At 40.7% G+C, this 16904-nt stretch overlaps 1 protein-coding gene across 3 annotated transcripts in view; it reads right to left on the bottom strand.

Moving 5' to 3' along the window:
* Nucleotides 1-2154: 2154 nt before the first annotated feature.
* The window catches only part of ACAP2 (ArfGAP with coiled-coil, ankyrin repeat and PH domains 2), a gene marked incomplete at its 3' end in the record, with an annotated part of 105360 nt that continues 90610 nt past the window's right edge, over nt 2155-16904 (bottom strand). For 2 of the 3 annotated variants that reach the window (XM_080918656.1, XM_080918658.1), the window contains 6 exons: nt 16238-16330; nt 14911-15098; nt 14343-14452; nt 13103-13213; nt 11417-11478; nt 2155-6183 (listed from right to left, as the gene is read on the bottom strand). In XM_080918656.1, the coding sequence (XP_080774782.1) occupies nt 6083-6183; nt 11417-11478; nt 13103-13213; nt 14343-14452; nt 14911-15098; nt 16238-16330 (665 nt within the window). Of the gene's footprint in view, nt 6184-11330; nt 11479-13102; nt 13214-14342; nt 14453-14910; nt 15099-16237; nt 16331-16904 lie in introns of those variants that run through there. The other variant, XM_080918657.1, reaches the window with a different exon arrangement.

Here is a 16904-nt window from a genome sequence, read left to right as displayed (position 1 = left end):
TTTAGAATACTTACCTATCAAACCAGCATTTCACGTGTAAGAATTTATCCTTGTCCCAAAGAAATAACAATACACCAAAATATTTAGTTCTAACAGATAAACATATGGGAGCCTGAAATCACAGCAAATTAGAAAGCTGAAGCAGCCTAGTGCTTGAGTTCAGAGCTAGCCTCTAGCTCAAGCTACCCTGTATGGCTGTGGTCCTGTGTGACTAAATGGCCCTGGCTTCTAAAGTTTTATCTCTTAGAGCTAGACTTCTGATAAAATAAAGATTAGTATTAAATCATCAGCAATGAAATGCTTAAGCAAGTAATATAGTGCAGTTACTAATATTCAGAGATACACAAATTCTAGTCTGTTTGGCATGCTCCAGGCCTGCCAAAGCTAACATAAAACCATGTCTCAAAAACCAAAACAAACAAAAGCCTGATGCGTTGAGCAACTGCACACAGATAATTTTTTTAATGTAGAGAAAACCTATCCATTTCAGAGACATATTCGCCAACTGCAGTGTGTGAACATTTTCGGACTGACTTGGGAAAACCGTATTTGAGACAACTGGAAAGATCTGGTAAGTTTATGCAGTTTAAGGAAGTGCTGAATCGTTACACAAGATCCTCTCAAGGATTCACACTAAATGGTCTGGAATTTAGTCCCAAGGGCCGTGGAGCGAGGGGTGGAGTCCATGAAAAGAAAAATGCTGCCCTGAGCCTGTAACTACGGAAATTACTTTGGTACATCTGAAATTTTCATCACTTTTAAAAAATATTCCCCATCTAAGGAAAAGAAGGTCATAAAGCAATATTGTCTGCTGTTGTCAGTGCATATAGACCCAAAGGTCTAAAAGGGCTTCTATACCAAGGCAGCGGTTTCTTAACCAGCATTAGTCAAAAGGAACTTAACTTATAATTCACCCTGTCCAGGACAATGGTCACTAAGTACATGAAGCTACTGAGCTCCCAAGATGTAACACTGGGCCTAAAAACTGAGTTCATCATTGTCTAATTTCGATCTTGAACTTGTGCAGACTAGGTAACAGCTGGGGCAATACAGTGCCTGCCACACAGAACAAGGAAGATCCACGTGTAGTCACCAGAACCCAAGTCAAAGTCTGCATGTTGGCAGCTGCTTATAAACCCAGAATGGCCACTGGGGAGGCAGAGGTAGGATCCTTGGGGCTCACTGGTCATCTGGCCTGACAAGTGCCAAACCATTGAGACCTTTACTCAAATAAGTGATAAGACTGTGCCTGGGGAGTGAAGCTAAGTAAGCACAGGCACATTCCACCTGCACGTGCACATACATGTAGCCACAAACACATAAGCATGCACACAGGTGCACATGAAATAAGCAACTTTGTAGCTAGTGGGTTCCATTTTGGACAAGCACCCGGTGAGAGTTACAGTCTTGTTCTCTGGGTGGTGCCTCGGTGCTTGTCTGCTTGTTTGGAGCATGCTCACATTACCTCAAGCTGCCCTGCCTCTAACTCCTGGTGTGCTGAGGTTACAAGCACATACCATCATACCTAGTCCTTTTCTGGGACTTGACTTTATTTTGGCAGTGATGATGTACTGTTTTTTCAAAACAAAAAAAAAAAAAAAAAAAAAAAACGAAAAACAAAGCACAAATAGTAAGAAAAACAGGCTGTTGCCTTCATTTAAAACACTTGCTGCAGATTCTCCTTAGAGACTACTCTGAAATGAGGCGGGGCTGTAAGACTGACACTCAGGGTATGGGTCGGCTTTGCGGTGAGTCTTGAAGGAAAAGCCAAACCGAGCTCCACGTGTGGGTCTGCTCTCCATCCCTTCCATTCCCACGGAAGCTGGGTTTTGTTTACTAAAAGGATGGAGTGCAGCTGGGTGGCCAAGATTAGGAACTCCAACAGATGTATCAATAAGAGACCAAAGTCTCTTTAAAAAAGAAAGTCTGTGTTCTTTAGTGCACAAAGTAGGGGTTGCAACATCTCTGGAATCAGGGAGAAAAAGATATTTTAAATATCAATGTGGATTTCTGAAGTGATCAGCAAATAGGGTCAACATGGTCCTCCATTGTTTGAAGGGACAAAGCCAAATTGGACCCTAACTAGAGCAGATGTTAGACCAAACGCAACATAGTTCAAAAGAAGTTGGAGCATTTACAGGAACTGTGCCAGAAGATTGTTTTATTGACTTAATATTGTAAATTTTCAGCATACAAAGTAATCGAGTATATTTACAATTCTTACATAATGTACATTTTAGAATAACCATAAAGATAATGTACTATGTCCCATTTACAATGACAAACTACAGTAGAACTACATTCATGAATTAGATACAAATCCTCTACATACTAATAAAAAGTAATGGAGTGTTGGTTATACATTCTTAAAATCCTTTTCACAGGTAGCAAGAAATAGTACATGTGATCAGCCTTGATGGCCGGAATGATCCAGAAATTTCACAGAGTAAAAGTAAACATATATTTAAAAAAGAACTTGTCATTTCCCAAAGCTAATCTTTAGCCTTCGAGTAAAATGGGGCTAAAACCTTGATAGCCCAGCAAGCTTTCCCTGTTAAAAATGAATAGCCCAAAGAAGATTGGGGATGAAATTAATTAGTACCCCACATAAAGTTGGGAATGAGATTAATTAGTACCCCACATAAAGTTGGGGGAAGAGATAGATCTAGAAAATAATATAGCGAGAAGACCAATGTGAAAAAAAAAAAGTTGTATTCAACTGAATCTTTCTTTGTCCACATGAGCCCCCTCTACCCATTGCCATCAGCCTTGGAGGCGGCGGGACTCAGCCAGGCGGAATCCAGCCCCCTTTATGCTTACGTTTCCTTAGAAAACATTACAAAGGTAATACATGGTGAGTTTAACTTTCTAAGGTTTTCTATTGTAAAAAAAAAAAAAAAAAAATGTAGACTTTTCTACAATTTGATGCTTTCAAATTCCAATCTTTTTTTTTTTTAACTTCATAATGAGGTTCTCCAAAGTATTTGAAGTTTCTAGTTAAACAGGGAAAGCTGCTGTTTTACAGTAAAGTCCTTTCAGGACACAGATGCTTTTAAAGCATATGTCAGACCTGGGTCATGGGTTGGCTCTGCCTCCAACTAGCAAAGCAAGTGACCATCTGTGAAACAAGAGGAACAGGTTAGGAATGGCGTCACAGACAAGGCTGACAGTCAGTGACCGCGGTCTCGGAAGTCCTCCTGTGGCACCAGACGCAAAAGGGTGATGCTAAAGCCCAGCTTAAGTCATGAACATACAAAGGGAGGTTACGGTTCTTTCCTTCATCATTCAGTTTGTTTGTCAGAAGCCCTGGATCCAAGAAGGATACGATCAAGTTCTTATGGATATAGGATTTCATTTCAAAAACCACATTTTCTAGACCTGCTAATGGTCAAAATGCAGCCACACAAAGAGTTCATTTAAATGGGTGATCTAGGAATGTCCAATTACTCAAAGTGGATAGCAGTTTAGGTTTAAACACAACTTGGCTTATAATCACATCTAATATGCAGACAAATTTATTTTTAAATACTCCTAACATGATCACAAATTTAAATTCTTTAATATATCAGTGTTTATTTTCCCCCCAAATGCACCTCTGACGTACTAAAGTACAAGTTGCAAGCTATGACTTTGGGGAAGTAAATACCAGAGTTCACGACACTACAGCGAACACCAGTTAATTAGTTAGGCACACGGTACTGCTGGAAGTAATTTTTGAGGGCTATGTTAAAAATAAATTTGAAATCTTGGAGAACTTTAACATCTGTTGCAACGAAGCCTGGCAAGCCACATTAAAGCTGCATTTGATGAGCCCTTCAGAGCGCCTCTATTCTTATTTTCGCAGTAACCCAATTTTTACATCAACGAGAGCATGAAAAGGAGCTAACAGATGAATCATAAAGATGAAACGATTATCAGCATGTCCGTCCTAGAGAGACAACGGGGCAATCAGAACGAGCAGTCCGAGTGTCCGGCCGGCACCGCGTGATCATGTCTAGACGTGCTGGATACTTCCACATGCCACCGAGGCTCTGAGTGGGCACAGCAGAGCTCACCCAGGAGCCACCCTCCCTATAACTACTCGTTAAAAGCCTCGCTACACTCCAGTCCTTTCTCTCATCCAATCTGTCAGTACACTGAGAAAATGAAGTAAACCAGGGCAATACAGTCTTGTAGCCAGCCTCTACACAGTACTAAATGATGTAGATAAATCTGAATTCTAAAGGTATTCATAGTAGTCTTTAAGGCATTTCACTTGAATCTTTAAGGCTTTTTTTTTCCCCCCCAAAAAATTCACTAGTCGTTACAGGGCAGCAGACACTACTGACTGCCACAGCAAGGAGCCAGGGGGCAGCAGGTCCAGAGGAACTGCCCCAAGCAGCAGAACCAAAGGGAGCCCCGCCTTCACAGGCAAGGCAGGAGCACTGCGGAGGAGAGGCGGGCTTTCTTCCCTAGCTTAGCCCATTTCTCTTTCTTGGTCATGTTTTAGGACAATACATTTTAAAATACATACCAATTAAAATATCACAAATTAGATTTTTGTCTTTATCAAAATGCTTACAAGGCCAGATGACTTGCAAGTCTGAGAGGAGACAGCAAAGACAAAATCCTTTCACCCTGTGGAAGTTGTCACTTCCTCAGGAACAGATCACAGAGGATCCTTACCCTTAGTGTGTGGTAGCCTGTTAAATAAATACCGCCTTGCCGGCAACCTGGGCGGACTACAGGACCTTCTTGGGTGGCAGATTTATTTCACTATCATTTCTACTTAGATTCTGATTTTATATTTAATTAAAATAAAGCTCTACGTGCTGTAGGGGAAATGTTAAAGTTCTTAATTAACTATAATTGTACATACAATTCAAAATGTTTCTGTGGAGCTGAGTATCAGTGCTACTTACAAACATCCTGTAAAGAATGAGCTAGTCAACAGTGCTGGCTCATCCTTCATCAGTCACTCCTTCCTCCCGCCCTTCCTCCCGCCCTTCCACGAGACACTCTATCCCAGGTGAGACTGGACAAACTATATCACAAATTATGTGCATAATTCTGGAACTCAAAATGATGTATTTTACTTCATTCTAAAGCTATATACAAGATACAATGTAAAAGAATGTATGCTGTTGTATAGTACACAAGATAAATGTAGGAAAAAATAGAAGGACTTTATTGCTGGTAAATTTTAATATAAACAGGAAAAAAAGTAGCTTTCTCTTCCATTACATGGAGATTTTTCTTTCACCGGGAGTAACAGTAAAAAATATATATTCCTAAAATGGATTAATTCCAAATATAGAAATGCCCTAAAATATTATCTTTGACATCACCGTGTTTTGATGAAAGCCCAATTTTGCAATAGTCAACTCCTGAAATCTGGTTTTGTTACACTGATGATCTGTCAAGGTTTCAGGAAATCAACCTGACAACAAAAACTGAGCTAGGATTCTTTGGGTGACTGGAGAAAGAAACCAGCAAGAGCGTCTTTTCACCATAAGACAAAATAAATCTAAAAAGTAAAGTGTGGTCTACTCATACGGCAACCGTGAGGATGGGGTTCCGGAGGACAACAGCACCTCTGAGTGAACAAGGGGCGAACTCACTGGTCCCAGCAACTGTGTTGTACACTGTGGGTACCACAGCTGAGCTACCAGAAGCGCACCTATTTCTGAGCCACCAACTATTCTAAGGTAAGATGACTGGCCACCTGATGCAGACATAGTGACTGAATGTTCCCGGGGAAGCAGAGTACCACCATGCAGGGCAAAGGATAGAGTGGTCTACCAGTGTAGCACCTCAGAACCTAGAGATGCCTTAGCTCTGGAAACAACTTTATACAAAAATACAACCCATTCAAAAGACTTCTTCCTTCTCAAATAAAAGAGGAACTAAGTGGATTTCTTCCTTTCCCAAGTATGAGAGAGCTTGTTTTCATTTACAAAAATCCAAAATGAATGGGTTCCATTTTTTTCCAAATGATTCAATGTTTACCAAAATTAAGTTGAATTAAAGTAGTAAAAACGTGAGTTTCTGGTTGTACATGTTAAGAATTCACCACACTTCCTCGTTCCCCCTTTCAAAAGGATCAGAACTTCTGTGAATCTTGCTGAAAACGATTGAGTTTCTCTGGATTATTGGATGCCATTTGAGAAAAATCGCGAAAAATATCCTGGTAAGTTTCATCACCTATATAAAAAGAAAATAAACTTTAAAAATTTGAACAGTTCAGATATTAATAAAGCAACATTCGTTTTACTCAAACTACTTTGAGATTCATTACATTACATTAAAGTTTTGTTCCCACATCATTTTTTTTTTTTTGTAGAAAAAAAAAGGCTAGCTAACAATAACACCAGAAAAGTGTGTAAGAAAGGGAAGGCTATACCTGAGAGAAGGGTCTCAGATGCGCCGCAGAGGGAAGCTCAGAGTTAGAGAGGAGCGAGATGCAAGCGTTTGAAAGCAATGTGAAGAAACACAGTCATTAGCACAAGAAAGAAGGGAGGTTATTTGAAATGAAGTAAACAGCACATTTATAGGAAAATACTTTCTTGGATAAAAGTTAAAAGAAATGAGTAAAGCCAGGTACTAGTGAAGGTGCTGATGGATGCCCGTTCCGACAGGCTGGGGAGGGCTGGCGAGACGGCAGGCAGGAAAAGCTTCAGATGTTATCATCAGCTAGAAGCACTTTACACTAAAATAGTTGTTTGTAAAAGGTTGTCCACATACACTTTGAGGTTTAGAACAAATGTGTCTCATCTATTGTTCACTAAACTCAGTAAATCATAAAGTGACTATGAAATCAGAGCTCCACACCGTCTCCTGACTTATGTGCAAGAACACTCTGCAAAACAGGAAAGGAAACCCGAGAATTTGTTCACAAGTGTGCACTCAACACTCTTGCGGAGATGTACATTATAGATAAGGACATTATAGCAAGCCGGACATGATCTCTCTTTCTGGGGAACTATACACACACACACACATACAGATTAACCCCTTAAAGGAGAAGTCTTATTTTGGAATGACTCATTCATCTTGATGCCTCCTGCTCAGCACTGCCTTGGCACAGATCCTGGCACACTTCTGTTCACTTAAGCATAAAATACTGCTTTATGTGATTCTTGTCACCACATGGCTTTACTGTTTCCCTAAGACACCATGCGTTCTATTTCATGAAAGTCTTGTTATTGAGTTACTGTTAACAGTAAACTCTGCAAGTCTTTGAAAGCAAGACTGTGGAAGACACAGGCATCCTACCAAAAGACAGAGAAATAGAAAACAATGTAGGGGCAGATAAAAGTCTAGTAAAAAATAACACAAGGATATTAATAAAAAGGTGTTAGTACTCTTAACATTAGTCTATGTAAAAAGCAATTTATTAAAATCCTGGAAATTTAATCATTACATGAAATAATCAGCTGAGCCCCATCAATCCACTTTAAAGGGGAAAGAGCCCCTCACAGGCTGGCTGGAGGCCAGTGACTCACACCATCATGTCTAAAGGTTACTCCACCGCCCAGCTATACGCATGACAAACTACAACCCATTCCTGTGCTTGGCCATCCTACTGGACACAAAGTAAACTGAGAGCAGCGCAACAGTAAATAACAGTTAACAAACCATACAAAATAGTTTAATTTTTTTTTCTCTTTTTAGATGTTGAATTAAAATATGTAAAATATTTATTGTAAACATTATAAATATTTTAAAATACTATTCAGATAGTCTAGAATTTTACTTTCCAAGAAAGTGTAAAGTGCAGATTATAATACAAAAATACCACATTGATTTTACCATTCAACACCAGAAGTAACATAAAAGGCACACTTTATAAATTCAGGAAGAAACAGGAGAAGGATCTGGCAGACGCTAACGCCAAGTCGTTCACAGATAGCACCAGATGAGCGTTCTCAATTACAACAGTACAATGGCAATATATGGCTTCTACATTCAGCAATGCAGATTCTGTATAATGAGCTGTTTCTCTTTATGAGTTTCTAGTGTCTGATTTTAAGTCACCTAGTACATATTATACAAGTACATTTTTAGTAAAACCATTGTACCATGCAAAACTAATTCTAAGACCTTTCATTCACTGGAGTAAGCACGTCCTTGGAGGAGAGTGTGGTGCTGTAATCGTCACTGGTTTCACAGACTGCAAACAATTAAGAGTTCATACAATACAGAAGGAGGTTTCTAGTTTCACACACAAACTTGGTAAGTTCAGTTTTTTAAAGTTTATAATGCACTATTAGTATGCTACCTTCCTTAGACCTCAAAATGTGTTGTCAAAAGCAACAATGGTGGTTTACTTAAAATAGACAACACAAAGGGAACTTCATTATCTAAACTTTAAGAAGAATTTTAATCACTTGAAAAATTTCCCAAGGCAAATCTAATTTGTCTGAACTAGAACACATAAACAAGATTCTGGGATACATTATCCTAGAATCTTCCTATTAATACACTGAACAGCTCACTACAAAAATCAGCTAAGCATATTATTTAAATTACTTAACCACATTTTTTTTCCCATTCAGAAAGTTCAAGTGTTTTATGTGCCTGAACAATTCTGAAGCTTTAAAATATGTGCTTCTATGTTTTCCACTGACAGTTTATAGTCACTTTTGGTTTTTGGTATTCGGAATATTCATCATAACAGCAGCTAGCATGACTGAAAGGGTTCAGTGACCTCATTATTGAAATGAATGTTCTCAGACAGATGTGACACCCACCATCTGTGACCGCAGGCATCATCCTGCCCCATTAGCTGGGAGTATTTTCCTTAGACAAATGATTGAACAGGTTTCAAAAGCTACATGTTCATATGGCCAGAAGTGGCTCCCTAATGCAGTGACTCCCTACTGGCTGCAAACCTGCCGTCCCTGACCCTCAAAGAGAGACCCAGAACTGGGAGCAGGAAGCACTTAACTGATTCCCACCACCGAGAGCAATGTGTGTTATCCCTTACCTGGCCAGGCCTCCTAAAGAGTTCTACGGCTGCTGAAAGAGAACTCACCATCCTTTCGGAAGCTGTATGCTCTTAATACTACCTACCCTCCATGAAAAGATAGGAGTCCATGGGGTTTTAAACACTAAAGTTTAGCAATGGGGTTTCTTAGAGATAAGTCCACGATTGCTAAGCATTATAACTGAGTCCTTTAAAGAGTAGGCCTGTCACTATCAACGGACTAACAATTCCTGGACCTACTAACTGCCCAGAGTGCTGATGTTTCCTTCTTGTGGCCAGAAGCAGTCAGGCAAAGTCTGCAGGCAGAGCTGCTGGTGGAACCAAGCTTATCTGTGGTGCCAGGAAGGACTCAGAAGCAAAAGAACCACCGAGTACAGGTGCTCACCATGCCGCCTGCACACACACCAAGTATTCACCTTGAAACACTGGGCCCTAAAACTGAGCTTAAGATCTGGTTATTTTCAAGATATTTCTCAAATAGTTTCTTTTAATCTTATTTTTAAACTGGCATTGTTGGTAAAATTGATACTTTTAAACTTCTAAATTAAAATTTAAAGATGGTTCAAAAATGTTTTAAAGTGAGGCCTGTTTTCAGGTTTTCATTAAAATTGAAAAAGAGTTCTTTTCCTACTGATACCTGGAAGTTCCTATACTTACACACAGGACAACAGTGAAAGGGGCATCTGAGCACTCCTAGATGACACAAAAGAAATTCAAGCAGAACCAGAAGTGGAGCCAACAGGAAGGTCCTGTCCTTACAAGTTCTCAACTGCAGAGCAAGGGGACCATGGACTGCTGGCCTCTGGCCTCTGACCTCTGACCTCTAACTCACCAGCTGGGCAGGCAGAGTTAGGCACCTGAAGGAAGGTGCGGCTGGTTTAACAGTTACCTTTACAAATTCAGGAAAATACAAGTGTAACAACTTACAACCTTGCAGTCCACTGCTACCTCACAAATGTCAGCTCATTTTCTTTGATCAATTTTTATTCAAAGTGCTTAAATGCAAAGGCCTCAGAAGTGGCCTTGTAATACTATCATTTAAAGATATGTTACAAAATTAGAACTTATTTAAGAGCTAACATCCAACTCTGAAACAAATGGGTGAAATCCAGAGTTAATGCTGAGTCTGACCCGTATTAGCACACTCACATCTCAGAGTATCCTGAGCTGGCAGTACAGTGAGCCATGGGATTAAAGTAAAACACCCTAGATTAGCAGTATCTATCTGATCCAGGCCCTTTCTTCTTCCTTATTATACCAGGCCAAAAATAAGTAGTAAATACAGTCCTCTGAGTAGAAAAAGCAGCCTCACGCTGACAGTGAGAGATTACTATAAACGAAGTGGCTGAAGATAACAGAAAGTACAGAAATCTCAGAATATGTTTCAGCAGGAATAAGAGGTGCTATTACCAGGCCACTTCAAAAACAATAATATATTCATTTTCATAAAACAGAAACACTCATTGCAAAGTGACTGTCTTTCTGTAAGTACTTGAGTCATGAATTCCTGAAAAGGTTGGTCATGTGTATGAATAGAGGGCAGATTGGAAACTCATACACTCAGAATCAGCAACTGGAATGCTCGTCCTTTATGCACGGCGTTCCTTGTGCAGATGGCTAACCAGCATGTGTCCATCAGACAAAAGAGTTTTCTTACACCATGACCCACAGGTAACAACCACTCAAGATAAACACTGAGGTGATCGTGAACTGACATTTTTCTAATAAGTCTACCATGTCATTGGGTTCACAAAGCACTGTTCTAAATACATCTACTTAGCCCAGCAAATAGGATACAACTGCCTGGGGCAAAGCTACAGATAAACTTCAGCCTTTGAAACTAATTCTATTCCAACTGTGGACTTTTAACTACTGGTAAGTCTTTACTTTAAATATTCAACGCATTCTTAGACTTGGAATACAAAAACGCATCAATAAAACCTTTTCTTGGTATTTTTCATACTAACTTTTTATATACAAAAAACATGGTGATTTGTTTTTGTTCCCTGAACACAATGTATAGAAATTCCCTGAAGAACAAAAAGAAAAGCATTTTGTTATATTCACTGGACAGCTAACGAGAACCCTTTTTGGAAGCTGCTCTCTGATGCAGCACATCGGAGCCTGTTCGTCAGCACACTCCCTGTGGAATGCTTGTGGAAGACATCTGTACAGCAGACGGGCTCCAGAGGCCAGAGCTGACTGAATACAGGAAGTGCGAGTGTACTGAAACAGAGACAGGGCCTGGAGAGGCCCAGGATTAGCCACCCGGGAATTCAGTAAGTACAGTACAGAAGCTAAGAGCTCACAATTTACAAGTACATTATAAAATCTCTGTAATATCACATCAGTTACTAAGGAACTATGAGTCTTCCAATTGTAAACTGATAAATTCCTGAATGCATTTTTTATACTGCATTTCAGTATGATTGTTAGTAGAATATTGACCTGGCTGTCCATAAAGTCCTTCCGATTCCCGCATTTCCTCGTTCATTCTTGCTAAGCGTAACCTAGAATGGAAGAAGAAGAGCTCTTAGGAAGTCACACAAGTCCTGGGGAACAGGTGAGCTGCACAGGTATTAGTGGACGCCCGGGGCAATCATTCCTCTACTGTGTCTGCCAAGTGAACACTCAGTGTATGGGACCAGCAATCTGCAGCACAGAAACAATCTCACCTTCCTTCCTATAATAATCCTCATGAGCAAATAGTAAACAATTCTTAATTAAGCAGGGTGCCGACAATACTTTCAGGTTGCTTCCTCCGGGCTTCAGAGAATTCCTAGCTTGGACAACAACCAGATGAAAGTGTTGCTTCTACCGTGGGGAAGCAAAGGCCTGCCACAGGTCATCAGCTTACCCTGAGTGAGATAGTTCTCAACACATAAGCAACTTGTTCCTTCTAAATAATGAAAATATATTTTGATATGCAAGTGCTCTCTAGTGAATGACTAAAGGTTACCAAAATTTTTCCAAGGTTACCATACTGGCCATACATTCTTTAGGGGGTTACTAACCCTCAAAATGGAAAACAGGTAACACTGGATTAAAAGAACAAGTATTTCTTCTTTTTCTAAAAACAAAACTATGCGACATGGAAGGTATTCTCTGTAGTGCCTGCCTGTCCCTCTAAGCTACCACACTGTCTGCAGCCCTGCCAGACCCGAAAACTCCATCTGGCAACAGCGTCTGCCTCTGACATTTCCCTTCACCTCCCCTATTAGCCACGGGAACTGAGGATGGCTCCTAAGTATCCTTTGCTGTGTGGATTCTCTGAAAGGGCTCAGCACAGGGGTCTCTGAACTGAGAGCATCATGAACAGGCATGTTTCTATTTAAGACAGGAGGAATCACCAAGTCTCGTTCCTTTACCCCAGAGTGGAAGGTTCACATGACTGAAAACACGCTCTCACTAGCCTCATGAAATGAAGTAGAGGGACAATCACATTTCTAGGTTCTCAGTACCCAACATGCAAACCAACCGAAAATCACCAGACTCTCATGGTAAAAAGAACTCAAACATTCAAAAACACAACTTTTGTGTTAAAAATAATCACGTGTCCATGTGAACAATTTGTTTAAAAGACTGTTGTCCCTCCAGCCTAGTAAGCTGTCGTTTCTCAAAGCAAGAGAATCAAATTACCCACTTCTCTGCCCATCCCAACCCCAGCTCTGTACTGTACTGAAGGGAGAGAGCAGTTGGGACAATCATGGCTTCTGTGTCTACCGGCAGCACAGCAGAAGTGGCCGAGAGTCCAGGCATTAGAGCAAAAATTCTGGTGTGAAGTTCCAGCTTTAACATTTATTAATTCCCCAAATTATCGGAGGCTGAGCTTCCTTGCCTTGAGAGGAAGGATAACAACTCCTCACAGAGCTATTGCAAGGAACAAATAAAGCTGTGCATCGTAGAGCGCGTACCATACCCAGGGTACCCAGAGGGGCAGCATGGGCGGAACAGCTGAAAGCTCCCAGAGTTTGGTGTAATGGCACACGCCTTTAATCTCAAGTATTTGGGAGCCAGAGGCAGGAGGATCTCTGGTTCAAGGCCAGCCTAGTCTACACTAGTCCAGGACAACCATGACATGCATTTGTACAAGCAACATGTAGTATGAAAGGTAGGTATGAAGGGGACACTTACAGGGTTACTATGTCAGCATTGGCTGCTTCCACGGCTATACTCAGAGGGTCCTTCCCCTCTTCATCAGTGGCATGTTGATTGGCACCTCGCTTTAGGAATAAACATACCTGCCTGTTCAAAGGAACAGCATTTCTCAGACAGCATGAAGACAAAAAAACATCCATTTCACCTCCAAAAATAAAAAGTTCTGCCTAACTTAAACAATACTGTATTAGAAAATTCTTAATGCATCCTACAACATTCAATCAACAGACTTCAACAATAAAAGAGTGAGATCTTTACAAACTTAGTCCATCTCTGTGCACTAGTTAGTTTATAACACTTGCTATACCGGTTTGTTACATCTGTACACTAGCTAATGGTTAGTTGTATCTGTATACTAGCCATACATACTGGCTAGTTATAAGTATACACTAACTATACTGGTTAGTTTATAACTATACACTAGCTATACTGGTTAGTTGTATCTGTATACTAGCTATACTAGTTAGTTATATGTGTACACTAACTATACTGGCTAGTTTATAATTGTACATTAACTACACTGGTTACTTATATCTGTACATTAACTATAGTGGTCACTTATTATTGTCAATTTGACATAAACTAGAGTCTCCTGGAAAGTGGGAGCCTTGGCTGAAAGTTCTCTCAGACTGGCCTGCCTTGATTGTTGACTGGCATGGAAGGGCCCCGCCCTCTGTGGATGACATTACCATAGGCGGGTGGGCCTGGGCCACATAAGAAGAGAGCAGCTGAGGGCTTGCTCAAGAACACACCCTGCTCTTACGTCCACCTCTGACTCCAGCCCCAGGGGACCTGACACCATTAGCCTCCTCAGACACTGCCCTCGTATACATCCCACACACAGACACATACACAATAATTGAAAAGTGAGCAAGCTGACTAAGCCAGGAAGCAGCATGCCGAGGTGGTCTCTGCTCCGGTTCCTTCCCCGTTGCCACCATGATGAACTGTGACACAGAAGTATAAGCCAAACAGACCCTTTCCTTGCCCACGGTATTTATGGCTATGCTGTTTATCACAACAGCAAGCTAGAACACTGGTCGTAGCTTTCCTTTTGAATTTGAACCTATAACTTTTAGATTCCACCATGACATAAGAATGCATTTTTTTTTTTACAAATTCTATATAATACCCTTAACCTGAGAAAAATAAAGCCATATTTTGATGTAGTTTCTATAGATGAAAGCTTTCTATGTATTCAAGAACTACTGCCTACCCTGTGTGTCCTAAGACGGTGGCGTGGTGCAGCGGTCCCCGCCCTTGGACATCTCTTTGGTTCACATTAGCACCATTCTGCAACAGGAACTCACATGTCACCAAAGAGCCCTTGAAGAGAAGATGACAATGTATAAACACAACGAGAAAGAAAACATCTGTATGTAAATAGCAGAGAAACAAGTACTTTATACTTGTTTCTTCCAGGAACTAATTAATACAAACTTGTTCACAGTGTGAAGTCCAGCAAAACACATTACTCCCCCTGCATCATCAGAATTCTCATCCAATTTCCCCTCCCAAGTCAGAAACCACCACATGACTAGTGAGAGAATTCTTTATTTCTAACGCCTCTTACGACAGTAACAATAATGATGCTTGGTTTAGAATTTATGATATTTTCTACTTTACCAGATCAATGAAAACCTCAACGCATTAATTCTCACCTCTAATCCAACCTAAATACATTAACTCACACCCCATACAGCCTGAATACATTAACTCACACCCCATACAGCCTGAATACATTAACTCACACCCCTATACAGCCTGAATGCATTAATTCATACCCCTAATACAGCCTGAATGAGTGGTGTTGCTTGGTTTTCATCTGAATTAGCCCAGTTCACATCTGCACCATGAGCCAAAGCCTCGGCCATTTTGGGGAGGTTTTTTTCATACGAAGCCCTATAAAGCTGAAGTCCTGGATTAAGATGTTTAGAGTCAAGAAACACAGACGACTCTTGCCTTTCTCCTTCTGGAAAGCAAAGCACAAATACATTAATAAGAATGTGCTCACACCACAGGGAAATACATGAATAAGAATGTGCTCACACCACAGGGAAATACATGAATAAGAAGGAAGAGTTGTGTGACTGGAGTAGCAAAGTGAAGATGGACTTAAAGCTAGTGTGAACTGAAGGATGGTCAGAGATGACTTCAGGACAGGTGAGTGCTTAGGACACCAGAGAGAGACACTGTGACACAGTGTTAGCTGTACTCTAAAGTCACAATTAACTAGATTTGAAACTGAGCATATGTGAGAAATTTTATTACATTTCACATCTTTATTTCAGGGTGAGTAGGTGTGAGTGTGGAGGAAATCAGACAACTTTGGGGAGTTGGTTCTCTCCTTCCACCAAGTGGGTCTCTGGCTTGACCTCAGGTCAAAGGACTAGCAGCAGGGACCTTGGCCTGCCGAGCCATCTTGCCAGTACATTAAGTATTTGCAAAATTCTTAATGCCTGCTGTGTTCTATTAGGGACCGTTTGAAATATAATTCCAGGCACATTTCCTCTTATAAGTAGTAATGCTGCAAGAGATATTTTGACATTTCTACACACTTAACTCCTTCCCCCGTGTTTCATTCTTATGCTGCCTGAAGTCATTATTTTAATGACTCTCCTTCAGTAACTAAATCTTATAGCAAAAGTTTGGACAAGACAATAAAAACATTGAAGAAATTAACAATAAGAAAATATAATAGCAGAGTTATTCTTGGAACAAATGTGCTGAACAAAAGAAAAGACAGAGATTACAGTCTGAAAGATCCCACTTGTAAACTAAACAAATGCCACCGTTTGCCATCTGAAAGCAGTGTGGCATTTAGGGACTGAGATTGTAGGGGTCAGGAGAGGTCACTTACAGAGACCAAGAGATAGGGTAATGAAACAGAGAACATTAACACACCTATCGGCCACAACACAGGCAACACACACGTTCTGATACATCAACCACACCTCCTCCCCTTCCCACAGGAATGTGGAGAGAAAGGAGAAACACCAGCCATCAGCCTCTGCCACACAGATGTAAACACACACATGTGAGAACTGGCACTTGCCACATGCATTTGATAACCAACTACGCCAACCAGCGTGGGCTTTCATGAGGACTCACCAGGCTCGTATAAGCTATTGGCTGACACGGTGGAAGGTAAAGACTCTCGACCGTCATCAGAGCATTGCTGGATTCCACTGTCATTACTTTTAACTGTGTTTAAAAAAAAAAAAAAAAAAAAGGACTAGTGATTAAAGTTCACATCACTTAGAAAAATGTCTCCCACAAAAACAGGTTATACAATGAGCTGGTGCATGGAAACATGAGCTTAATCACCGCCAGCATAACAAACTTGCTGCAATCTGAATCCTTTTGTAACTTAGCTAATTGGAACATAAATAATCACAAGGCCTGAAAATAAACTAACTTTCAGAGTTCTAACACATCTCATTACCCCACAAATGCTGGGAGTAGTGAAGCGCTTAATTGGCTGTATGACTGTGGTAATGTGTAATCCTGAGACAATGGCAACATCTAGAGAAATGGCCACAACACAATGACCACCGGCACAGACTGGGAATGCTCCAGGATAGTACTTACTACTACGAAGTTTTGAAGAAGTATCAAAGTAGGAGAAGAGTGAATCTAGCTCATCAGGACAGAACAGAGACTCCCGCCTGGCCTCGTCGCTATTTACAGCAGCCACTGGGGACATGCAAGTTAGCAAAGCACAAAGCAGGCCGTAAGAAGGGAGGGCAGGAGAAACCGTTACTGGGGAAGTGTAGGG

Source organism: Micromys minutus (genome assembly GCF_963924665.1).
Source record: "Micromys minutus genome assembly, chromosome: 7".
Taxonomy (NCBI): domain Eukaryota; kingdom Metazoa; phylum Chordata; class Mammalia; order Rodentia; family Muridae; genus Micromys; species Micromys minutus.
The sequence above is the reverse complement of the archived record's forward strand: the minus strand, read 5'-3'. Positions and strand labels throughout refer to the sequence as shown.